The following is a 13,094-nucleotide window of genomic DNA, read 5'->3' on the forward strand; positions in this document are numbered from 1 at the left end:
TAGCCTCAACAGCACTCCGTAGGGTAGCACCACAGTGGAGCCGGAGGACAGCTAGCTTCCTTCCTCCTCTGAGTACATTGACTTCAATACAAAACATAGGAGGCTCATGGTTCTTATCCCCTTCCATGGACTTACACAGTAATTATGACATCTTCCGTAGGACGTCCTCCAACCTTTCAGAGCTCTTGCAGCATGAACTGACATGTTGTGCATCCAATCAAAGGATCAAATTAATCAATCTAGTACTGAAAGCATAAGATATAGCTAGCTAGCAATGCAGTGCATAAAATGTGATGAGTAGTTGACTCAGAGAGAGAAAGACAATAGTTGAACAGTTTTAAACAAATACACTGCTTTTTTCACTTTCAGTTTTACTTACTTAGCTAGCAAATGCAGCTAGCTAGTTTAGCCTACTCAAACACCCTGTTCAAAAAGAGGGATGCTATGTTAGCTAGCTGGCTATGACTATCCAACACAACACAAAAAAAGCTTCCAAGGTAAGCGTTTGGTTTTACAAATGTATTGCCACCAGGGCCCGCCTGTGTTAGTTCTAAAATGCCTACTGACTGTATACTGTAACGTTTCTGCATGATTGTAGCGGGTTTAGTAACACGTTATTTCTATTAGCTATGTTGCCTATGCTATTACTTTAGCAGATATGGTGACAACGATGTAGGCTGTGTGTAGCGGTTATGAAATGGTTTTGGCTTGGAAAGTTTTTTTTGCCTGGTCACATACAGCTGATGTGATGTGCATTGAAGTTCACAAGCGAAGGGAAAAGGCGAGAGTGCAAAGATGCGAGAAGGAATACAACGTGGCTGTTATGAAAGTGAACTGTGTTTACAGGTGATCAGGGGTGTATTCATTCCGCCAATTTAAGTTGAAAAGAATTTCTTAAACGGAATGAAGTGGGCATAAACATACCTGAATTTGTCCAATAGAAACTCTTGTTTGCAACTGTTGGACTAATGATTACACCCTAGATCAGCTAGATGCAGGCAAGAGTGTGCAAAACGGTATTGAATGTGTCACTGTCTGTCCATGTGTTACTGTCTGTCACCTCAACTTTTTCTCTCGACATGTGTGCATCTAGGTTGTAGGCTAGGTTCTAGTAACATCAGGTATCACTGTTACATTGAACTGGGTGAATGGAATATGAATGACAGTCATCCAATATGCTGTATTAAAAACAAGGCCATGCTCATGGGAAAAAAATAATTGTCCTCCCTCATCTTAACCTCTTGACGCCAGGGAGCACAATTTTTATGTTTGGAAAAATAACGTTCCCAAAGTAAACGGCCTATTTCTCAGGACCAGATGCTAATATGCATATAATTGACAGATTAGATCCAAAACTGTCAAAATATCATCTGTGAGTATAACAGAACTGATATTGCAGGCGAAACCCTGAGAAAAATCAAACCAGGAAGTGGCTTCCATTTTGAAAACTCCATGTTCCATAGCCTTCCATTGCTCCATTTAAAGGGATATCAACCAGATTCCTTTTCCTGTTGCTTCCTCAAGGCATCAACAGTCTTCAGACATAGTTTCAGGCTTTTATTTGAAGAATGACCGTGAATGACCACATTCGATAGGTAGTGGCTCTCAGAGTGAGTTGTGAGCAAAAGAGAAAGGCGGCCATTGTTATTCCCGGTCCTAGTGAAAAGCCAACTGTCCTGGTTGATATATTATCGAATAGATATTTGAGAAACACCCTGAGGATTGATAATAAAAAACGTCTGACATGCTTCTTTGGACATTATGGATAGAATTTGGAATTTTTATCTGCGTTGTCGTGACAGCTCTTTCCGGTGGATTTCTGGGCATAACGCACCAAACTAACGGAGGTATTTGGATATAAAAAATATCTTTATGGAACAAAAGGAACATTTGTTGTCTAACTGGGAGTCTCGTGAGTGAAAACGTCTGAAGATCAAAGGTAAACAATTCATTTGATTGCTTTTCTGATTTTCGTGACCTGATGCTAAGTGTACTTATTGTTTTGTTGAGTGATCAATAAACTTACACAAACGCTTGTATTGCTTTCGCTGTAAAGCATAATTTCAAAATCTGAGACGACAGGTGGATTAGCAAAAGGCGAGGCTGTGTCTTGCAATATTGCACTTGTGATTTCATGAATATGAATATTTTCTAGTAATATTATTTGACTGTGACACTATGCTATTCAGCGTTGCTGATGACAGTTATCCCGGATCTGGTATGGGTGGTTCAGAGAGGTTAAACAGAAATGGAACCGACCGCCATTGGTGTGTGTGTATATGCGTGTGCCCCCCAGGATATACACAGAACAGGATAGTTATATCACAGAGGCCCAAGCTCCAACCCTACGCCTGAAGGACTCATTCTACCAACGACACTGATTTATTCATAGCTTTAGTGTTACGCTACAAAACATGAATGTCGTTTCTCACTCAAATAAAAAATATAAACACGGAAAAATACAATTGAATTGGATTCATAGTGGGAAATCTACATCAGCAAAGGGAAAGTAGAGAAAAAGGGGCACAGAGAGAGAATGAGAGACAGAGAGAGACAGAGAGAGCGAGCGAGAAGGAGACAGAAAGAGAGAGAGCATAATAAAGGGGAAGAAAATACAGATGACATACCTATTTCCAGGGCCTATTCCTGGTTTCCCTGCCTTCAAATAGACCGCTGCCTGAGTTCAATATGCCACCACTCCCCCAACACTCTTAAAGGCACAAATTGTCGTGCACGTGAGCGCACAGCATATATTCCAGTTGTTGTTTATTCTAGTATCAAAAAGCACACAGAAATGCTGCTATACAGTACACTCGTTAGGGCCTTCCATTGTGTGCTTTAAAGCGAGTCCAAAAGCAGCAGAATGTCACACAATTAAGAGTAAAGGGAATAATCACTCTGCCGAATGAGTAACAGCTAAAAATACAGAGGTAAATAAATCTCTCAGCGAAGTGGGTTTTGTTGCTTTTGTTTCTTTATTAATGAGAGATCAATTTCTCTCATAATTCACTAGAAAGACTGCCAAGACAGAACTAAAGAAAGTCCACTTGGTTTAGAGAGATTTAAGCTAGATATAAAGAAATGTAGTGCAGGATTTATAAGAGCATATGGAGTGACCGGGAGCCAGTTCAATACAGGGGAGCAATGTGTAATTTGTATGATTAAATTATATGCTAGATTACAGAGAAAGCTCGGAAAGCCTCGAGCCTCATTAATCCAATTCCAGTCCATAAAGGAAATATTAGAAATAAGAATGAAAACTAAATGGGACATGTCAGCATTTTACACTCCCTCCTTACCGCCCTCCTCATCCTCCTACATCCAAAAATAAACCAAGGAAAAGATAACTAAAAGGTGTCGGTGAGAGGCTTGTACCTTTCCCTTCACCCTGAACATGCAGAATAGGAGCAGGCCCAACTAATTTTTCCAAAGCTACAGTATTCAGTCAATCACTAGATACCAACTGATAGTGCTGTCGACTGATGAGGACCGATATGGGGGATAGCAGTGGGTAAACAAACAGCCAAATGACCCCCTTCCACCCAAACCACCTGTAAGAGTGAAAACACAAGACTGAGAAAGAGGTAGACGCCACCTGCCAGTAGATCACCCACCCATCTATCTCCCACTGAATCAGCAAGCTCAGCTCCTTTCCTCCGGTCTCCTCCCACGCCCCCAATCGTCACTACTGGAAGCAAAATAAATGTCAATGAGACAGGTCAGTAAAAACCTCACCATTTTAACAACCCCAGCCGACATAGACTCCCCTGGGCATAGGCGATAGAGAGAGTTTCTAAATCTGATATGCTACCTGCTGGAAGGCCCCTAAGACTGGATCTGGACTGACACCATACGAGCAGAGCCCACTTAGCAGCAATGACACAACACATCCCATCTAAACAACGCAAACAGATCAGATTTAATATACAGCAGACAAGTCTGTCCACTTTAACCTGTGGAAGGAGCCAGCAGCCAGGGAGATTCACTGATAGCTAACATAGCTGCTTAAACAAAATTGCATGGAATATGTGTAAGAAGTGGTTTTAAACTCCTACGATTTTGAGACTGGAAGGATGGGGTTTGATGAATACAGGCCACATAGACTGGCCACTGTGTCATCGTTTAAGGATACATTTCCTCAAAGTAGTCGATGTGTGGAGGCTGTAGGATGTCGAGAGCCGAGAGCACCTGCGGAGAGGAGAGGAGGTCAGGCACATCCGCAGGGAGGGATGGAGAGAGGGATCAGAGAGAGAGTAAAGAGAGAAAGAGAATAGAGAGTAGGAAAGGACAGAGAGGAAGAGATGAGGGTGGAAGGTGACAGGGGGAAGAGAAAAAAGGAACCAAGAGAGGGGAGGGAGGCTAGCCATCCACTCACATTATCATGTTTGAAGAAGCACAGCATCTTCAGCTCACGGAAGACCCTCTTACAGGAGACGAGGTTCTGGAAGACGTTGGGCATCTTTTTGAGGGCGACTCGCTTTCCATCCCGGGGGTCCGTCACTGACCTGGAGTGGAGGGAGAGGATCAGAGAATGAGACAAGACCCTCACAGACATCACACAGCAAGCTCCTGTCATAGCCCTGTAGTTGATGCCCAGCCATATTTTCAGAGTGAGTGGCAATACAGTAAATTATTAAAAACATGAAAAACATACCATGAAAAAACAAGCAGTCTAAGAAATCATCAATATTAACAGTGCTAAGAGAGAAATAAGTGCAGTTCAGGTTAAACACTGCTTTGGTTACACTACTGAAAGTACTATCATTTAAGTAGAGGTGCGATTTGGTTACACGACTAAGGTATTATCATCTTAGCAGGGGTGAAGTAACTGCAAACCCAGAAATACAAATACATCTCACATTCAGTGGTGTTCCTGTATTAAATAACAATATTTATTTACATTTTCCTTAAAATTAAATGTCTTCATAACAACCACCTAACCCCAGCCTTAAGAGGAAGATTAGTCCAAAGCATTTTACAATACCCATTAGCAGAAAACAGAAAGGTCGTGAAATAGAGGTTATGTATTTTCACTGAGACGGTGGTCATTGAGGCACACTGTGTAGTTTGTCAACATGTATCTAATGTAACATGGACCAGAACATCCTGAACCCTTGACACACACACACACACAATTAAGTATGTACAGTACCAGTCAAAAGTTTGGACACAACTACTCATTCAAGGGTTTTTCTTTATTTTTACTATTTTCTACATTGTGTAATAATAGTGAAGACATCAAAACTATGAAATAACACATATGGAATCATGTATTAACCAAAAAAGTGTTAAACAAATCAAAATATGTTATATTTGATATTCTTCAAAGTAGCCACCCTTTGCACACTTTTGGCATTCTCTCAACCAGCTTCATGAGGTAGTCATCTGGAATGCATTTCAATTAACATGTGTGCCTTGTAAAAATGCTTTTGAGCCAATCAGTTGTATTGTGACAAGGTAGGGGGTATACAGAAGATAGCCCTATTTGGTAAAAGACCAAGTCCATATTATGGCAAGAACAGCTCAAATAAGCAAAGAGAAACGACAGTCCATCATTACTTTAAGTCATGAAGGCCAGTCAAACTGGAAAACCATCAAGCGCTATGATGAAACTAGCTCTCATGAGGACCATCACAGAACTGGAAGACCTAGAGTTACCTCTGCTGCAAAGGATAAGTTCATTAGAGTTACCAGCCTCAGAAATTGCAGCCCAAATAAATGCTTCAGAGTTCAAGTAACAGAGACATCAACATCAACTGTTCAGAGGAGACCGCATGAATCAAGCCTTCATGGTCAAATTGCTGTGAAGAAACCACTACTAAAGGACACCAATAATAAGAAGAGACTTGCCTGGGCAAAGAAACACGAGCAATGGACATTAGACCTATGGAAATCTGTCCTTTGGTGTGATGAGTCCAAATTTGAGATTTTTGGTTCCAACCACCACGTCTTTGTGAAACACAGAGTAGGTGAACGGATGATCTCCGCATGTGTGGTTCCCACTGTGAAGCATAGAGGAGGTGTGATGGTTTTGGGGTGCTTTGCTGGTGTCACTGTTGGTGATCAATGGATGTATAAACAGACTTTGTTTACTTGCTGTTTGAGGTGAAGACATTTTTTAGTTGAGAAGCTTCACAGCTCATTAGTGGTGGTGAGTTAAGCCAATTAGAAATACTATCAGATCCCCAAATGGGCACATTCATATGCCTACATTTGAGCGCAGGCTAGGTAACCTTGGCCTACTTCTGTGTGTAATCAGCTGCGCGTACAAAACACAATGAATAAATTGACAATTTGTAAATTAAATTAACCACAAGTGTAGCCTAGGTTTTGCGCTCCGCAAACAACGTGTCCACTCTGACAATGAGAACTGTAAAAGGCAGTAATAGTAAAATATTGAATGCATTAACAGAAATTATGTTAACCAAACAAACATTGTACATGACAAATTATGATCAAACAATCGACCAGTCAACAAAATGGAGTCAGCCCTAAATTACAGTGTCATATTTAGAAGATTCAAACAAAGGGATGTTTGAAATGTCAATAATCATGTTATATTTTGCCTCTCACGGTGGTGTGGTGAGTTTACTGACAGAAACAAGCCTTCTTTCCACCGCAAGGTTAATGCATCATAATGCATTTTTTACAAGGTGTATTTTAGATCCAAAAAGGGGAGGTGGAAGGTCTCATCTGTTTATTATTAATAGATGATGTGTTTCAGGCAGCCAGTGAAGGATCTGCAGTCACATCAGCAACACTGGTTTCTAGGCCCTCGGTCTCCCCCATAGAGCACAGACCGCAGCTGCCTGCCCGCCTCTCCCCCAGCCTGCATGCTCATCATGACCAGTGTCACTCTCTCGCTTCACAAACACATTAATGCTTTTATTATTGTTGATGTGTGTGTCCTGGCCAGGAGGAATATTTGTCTATATACCAGTATTGATGCATGGAACGGTTAGGGTTTTTACTTTACATTCTATTACGGTATTTCAATGTTTGGTTTGTTAAATGCCGTGTGTAACGTCCATTTGTGTAGTTTACTCCTCTACTTGAGTCATCCCTCTCATCTCCACACCCCCTGTCACTCAAGGAGTGCATTTTTTGTTACTTGACCACGAGACACTTGCGTTCAGTTTGCATGGTCAATGCAGCACATGCAACAGTGTTGATGACAACAATGTTGTTTCCTATTTGATCTTCACATTAATCCACAAGCGTTCTATAATTACAATATTAGTTTGTGTTTCTTATATCTGCAAACAGCTAGTTTGTATTTTCTTAGCAAGTTAAGCTAAATCGTGTTAGCCACTAATGCTATTCGCTCGTTAGCTAATAAAAGTACTGAGTCAGAGCAATCGTATCTATCCTAATACAGCCTGATACCAGTGCTGGTGGAGGCCTAAATCAGCATGTTGTTTGTACAGCACTATTTACTAAATCAAAGAGGAAAAGGTGAAGCATGAATATATATGTTGGCTATATGAATAAAGATTTAATGTAGCCAAAGTAACACAATAACTCAACAATTTATTTTTTAAATATTTTACCTTTATTTAACTAGGCAAGTCAGTTAAGAACAAATTATTATTTTCAATGATGGCCTTGGAACAGTGGGATAACTGGCCTGTTCAGGGGCAGAACAACAGATTTGTACCTTGTCAGCTCGGGATTTGAACGCTCTAACCACTAGGCTACCCTGCCACCCCATCCATTGCATTTTCATTTGTTCTCATGTCAAACAATGTATTCAAAGTGCCCACTATTATTTATATTTTAACTATAGAATTATAATAAACACTATTTCCATGATTCCAAAAGTTCACCCAAGTGTTTTGATTTAAATCACAATTGCAACATTTGGTTAAAAATATCGTAGCAGTATGGAAATGATCTCAAATAAGAGCAGGAAATGCAGAAATTGATGGAAATGCAGGAAACTATTTTAGGTTGAAGTTGAATTGAACAGTATAAAAACAATCAGAATGGAGAAAGACCCATTGAAATAATTTAGAATATATGGGTTGTCACGCACTACTCATGAAGCAAATGTACAACTTTTATTAAATCAAAAACATAAAATACCATCATACTGCCATATATATAGATATAGATATATATATAGATATAGATAGATATAGATATATATATATATATACACACATATATACACACGTACATTCAGTGCCTTGCGAAAGTATTTGGCCCCCTTGAACTTTGCGACCTTTTGCCACATTTCAGGCTTCAAACATAAAGATATAAAACTGTATTTTTTTGTGAAGAATCAACAACAAGTGGGATACAATCATGAAGTGGAACGACATTTATTGGATATTTCTAACTTTTTTAACGAATCAAAAACTGAAAAATTGGGCGTGCAAAATTATTCAGCCCCTTTACTTTCAGTGCAGCAAACTCTCTCCAGAAGTTCAGTGAGGATCTCTGAATGATCCAATGTTGACCTAAATGACTAATGATGATAAATACAATCCACCTGTGTGTAATCAAGTCTCCGTATAAATGCACCTGCACTGTGATAGTCTCAGAGGTCCGTTAAAAGCGCAGAGAGCATCATGAAGAACAAGGAACACACCAGGCAGGTCCGAGATACTGTTGTGAAGAAGTTTAAAGCCGGATTTGGATACAAAAAGATTTCCCAAGCTTTAAACATCCCAAGGAGCACTGTGCAAGCGATAATATTGAAATGGAAGGAGTATCAGACCACTGCAAATCTACCAAGACCTGGCCGTCCCTCTAAACTTTCAGCTCATACAAGGAGAAGACTGATCAGAGATGCAGCCAAGAGGCCCATGATCACTTTGGATGAACTGCAGAGATCTACAGCTGAGGTGGGAGACTCTGTCCATAGGACAACAATCAGTCGTATATTGCACAAATCTGGCCTTTATGGAAGAGTGGCAAGAAGAAAGCCATTTCTTAAAGATATCCATAAAAAGTGTTGTTTAAAGTTTGCCACAAGCCACCTGGGAGACACACCAAACATGTGGAAGAAGGTGCTCTGGTCAGATGAAACCAAAATTGAACTTTTTGGCAACAATGCAAAACGTTATGTTTGGCGTAAAAGCAACACAGCTCATCACCCTGAACACACCATACCCACTGTCAAACATGGTAGTGGCAGCGTCATGGTTTGGGCCTGCTTTTCTTCAGCAGGGACAGGGAAGATGGTTAAAATTGATGGGAAGATGGATGGAGCCAAATACAGGACCATTCTGGAAGAAAACCTGATGGAGTCTGCAAAAGACCTGAGACTGGGACGGAGATTTGTCTTCCAACAAGACAATGATCCAAAACATAAAGCAAAATCTACAACGGAATGGTTAAAAAAATAAACATATCCAGGTGTTAGAATGGCCAAGTCAAAGTCCAGACCTGAATCCAATCGAGAATCTGTGGAAAGAACTGAAAACTGCTGTTCACAAATGCTCTCCATCCAACCTCACTGAGCTCGAGCTGTGTTGCAAGGAGGAATGGGAAACAATTTCAGTCTCTCGATGTGCAAAACTGATAGAGACATGCCCCAAGCGACTTACAGCTGTAATCGCAGCAAAAGGTGGCGCTACAAAGTATTAACTTAAGGGGGCTGAATAATTTTGCACGCCCAATTTTTCAATTTTTGATTTGTTAAAAAAGTTTGGAATATCCAATAAAAGTCGTTCCACTTCATGATTGTATCCCACTTGTTGTTGATTCTTCACAAAAAAATGCAGTTTTATATCTTTATGTTTGAAGCCTGAAATGTGGCAAAAGGTCGCAAAGTTCAAGGGGGCCGAATACTTTCGCAAGGCACGATAGATAGATAGATAATATTTTGGCCATAGACTCCAGCAGCTAATGGAAAAATTGTGGGGGTGATGAAACCTTTTATTTTTTATTGAACCTTTGTTTAACTAGGCAAGTCAGTCAATAACAAATTCATATTTACAATGATGGCCTAGGAACAGTGGGTTAACTGCCTTGTTCAGGGGCAGTACCACAGATATTTACCTTGTCAGCTCGGGGAGTCGGTCTAGCAACCTTTCGGTTACTGGCTTAACGGTCTATCCACTAGGCTACCTGCCGCACCAAACATGTGACAGCAACAAACACTATATAATACCAGCACAGAGACCAGCACAGTACCAGTCGTCCTCTACAGGCAGGATCAGTTTGTCCCAACCTTTGTTAAAGAGAAGAATAGCAAGTTTAGTCCCACAACAGCCACAATAATAACAAAACAAATGCCTGTTTGTGTAATGTGCTACTCAGACAAAGGCAGTAGTTTAGATTAGAGGTCTACCAATTAAATTGGCATGGCCGATTTAACTAGGGCCGATTTCAAGTTTTCATAACAATTGGTAATTGGACTTTTTGGATGCCGATTATGGCCGATTACATTGCAATCCACAAGGAAACTGCGTGGCAGGCTGACCACCTGTTATGCGAGTGCCGCATCAAAAGGACCTTGTGGCTGCAAGAAGCCAAGGTAAGTTTCTAGCTAGCATTAAACTAATCTTATAAAAAAACATCTTCACAATCACTAGTGAACTACACACGGTTGATGATATTACTAAGTTAACTAGCTTGTCCTGCGTTGTATGTAATCAATGCAGTACCTGTTAATTTATCATCAAATCACAGCCTACTTCAACTCCGCCAAACGGGTGATGATTTAACAAAAGCGCATTCGCAAAAAAAGCACAATCGTTGCACAAATGTACCTAACCCTAAACATCAATGCCTTTCTTAAAATCAATAGACAGAAGGATCATTTTTGTAAACCTGCATATTTAGTTAAAATATATTAATGTTATCAGGCAATATTAACTAGGGAAATTGTGTCACTTCTCTTGCATTCAGTGCAAGCAGAGTCAGAGTATATGCAACAGCTTGGGCCGCTTGGCTCGTTGCGAACTGTGTGAAGAGCATTTCTTCCTAACAAAGACCGTAATTAATTTGCCAGAATTTTACATAATTATGTTATAACATTGAAGGTTGTGCAATGTAACATCAATATTTAGACTTAGGGTTGCCACCCATTCGATAAAATACGTAACGGCTCCGTATTTCACTGAAAGAATATATGTTTAGTTTTTGAAATTATAATTTCCGGGTTTTACCATATTAAATGACCAAAGGCTCGTATTTCTGTGTTTATTATATTATAATTAAGTCTATGATTTGATATTTGATAGAGCAGTCTGACTGAGCAGTGGTAGGTAGCAGCAGGCTCGTAAGCATTCATTCATACTGTGTTTGCCAGCAGCTCTTAGCAATGCTTGAGGCACAACGCTGTTTATGACTTCAAGCCTATCAACTCCCGAGATTAGGCTGGCAATACTAAAGTGCCTATAAGAACATCCAATAGTCAAAGGTATATGGAATACAAATGGTATAGAGAGAAATAGTCGATGCGTCATAATTCCTATAATAACTACAACCTAAAACTTCTGAACTGGGAACATTGAAGAACTGGGAATATTGAACCACCAGCTTTCATATGTTCTCATGTTCTGAGCAAGGAACTTAAATGTTAGCTTTTTTACATGGCACATATTGCACTTTTATTTTCTTCTCCAACACTGTGTTTTTGCATTATTTAAACTAAATTAACCATGTTTCATTATTTATTTGTGATGAAATAGATTTTATTTATCTATTACATTAAGTTAAAATAAGTGTTCATTGTTTATTCAGTATTGTTGTAATTGTTATTATTACAAATAAATAAATAAAATAAATAAATATATATATATAGTCTGATTAATCGGTATCGGCATTAAAATCATATTCGGTCAACTTCTAGTTTATATTACTGTAGACTACGGACGTATTTAGATTAAAGTTTGCGTTCAGTGCTGAGTCGTCAAGCAGTGTTTCGCCTACATTCATTTAGCGGCGGGCTGCCGCTGCTAAATTGTTACCGCCACTCTAAATTAACAACTTTTTTGAAAATAATTTTCAGGTTGGTAAAACGTTTTCAGTGTAACCTTAGACTAAAACCAGATAAAGTATTTAGAAAAGATCATTCAAAAAATATCAAGGCATTGATTTAGTTTTATTTGAGTCACTCAGATAGTTTATGCTGTGCTCTTATGCTATGGCAAAATGAGTTGCAGGAAAATTGCTTTAAAACTAAAAATGTTCTCACCCCCTTTTGCCACTGCTGCTGAGAAGAATCCCAGGGGAAACACTGTCTAGTCAAGCAGAATAAAGCAACTGCTAACTTTGCCTGGAACATTTCAATGCCTACTTATTTAAAACAACCCCTTTTTTGTAAGAATAAATATGTGCTAGATTATATATCAAATGGTATGAATCAACACATAAACCAAACAGGGCTAGGGCTTGGAGTCTGGTAGCTGCAGGCCTGGTACTGCGAGGTGGACCACAAAAGGCAGCCCCTTTGAAAGTGAGGCTGAGAGGACACAGAGGCAGTACTGTGCTGGCACTGGCATCTAGTTAGCCATTTTCCCGGCCTCTTTCATTTCCCTAATTAAGCAACAAAGCCTGTCCTCCTCACCCATGCTCCCCCTTCAACCCAGGGACCAAGGCCCTCACCTCAGGAAACTTCACAACAGTAGACACATGCCTGTTGGGCCCAGCCTGCTCCACGTACCGCCTGGCTCCTGGGGAGTCTCAGAGAGGGGGGTCACCACGTGTTACCAAATGTCGGCCGGGATGGACATGTGAGTTTGGTCGGTTTGAGTCACACTCATAAGTAGGCTTGGGTGGTATACCGTATATACCTTATACGGGTGTATTTGGCAACAGCCACGAGATGGTTTTTCAATACCTTCAATACTGATGAAACTATTTATTTGAAAGTATTTTTTTATCCATTTGAATATTTGTAGATACTTTTTAAATAAATAGCTGCAGTCAACTTGTGCAATACGTTAGGAGGTAAAGCAGATGGCGTTGTTCATTTCACCTGTCACATTTTTTATTATGATGCTTACCGGTAGTCCCCAGTCATGTGGTGTTTTGTTTATGAGCACACAACAATTCAATGTTGTGCAGCACACACCAGGTGATATAGTTACAGTACAGAATTCACAACTAAATGTTTGCCAGCAAGATTTCTTATAACT

General features: G+C 39.9%; 1 protein-coding gene across 1 annotated transcript in view; it reads right to left on the minus strand.

The window, feature by feature from the left end:
• LOC135546577 (serine/threonine-protein kinase NLK) overlaps positions 1–13,094 on the minus strand; it is an 88,137-nt gene that overhangs the window by 45,100 nt on the left and 29,943 nt on the right. The window contains exons 2-3 of the mRNA XM_064975128.1: positions 4,376–4,505; positions 4,133–4,188 (exon numbers count right to left, since the gene is read on the minus strand). Of these exons, the coding sequence (XP_064831200.1) occupies positions 4,133–4,188; positions 4,376–4,505 (186 nt within the window). The remainder of the gene's footprint in view (positions 1–4,132; positions 4,189–4,375; positions 4,506–13,094) is intronic.

This window comes from Oncorhynchus masou, chromosome 9, assembly GCF_036934945.1.
Source record: "Oncorhynchus masou masou isolate Uvic2021 chromosome 9, UVic_Omas_1.1, whole genome shotgun sequence".
NCBI lineage: Eukaryota > Metazoa > Chordata > Actinopteri > Salmoniformes > Salmonidae > Oncorhynchus > Oncorhynchus masou.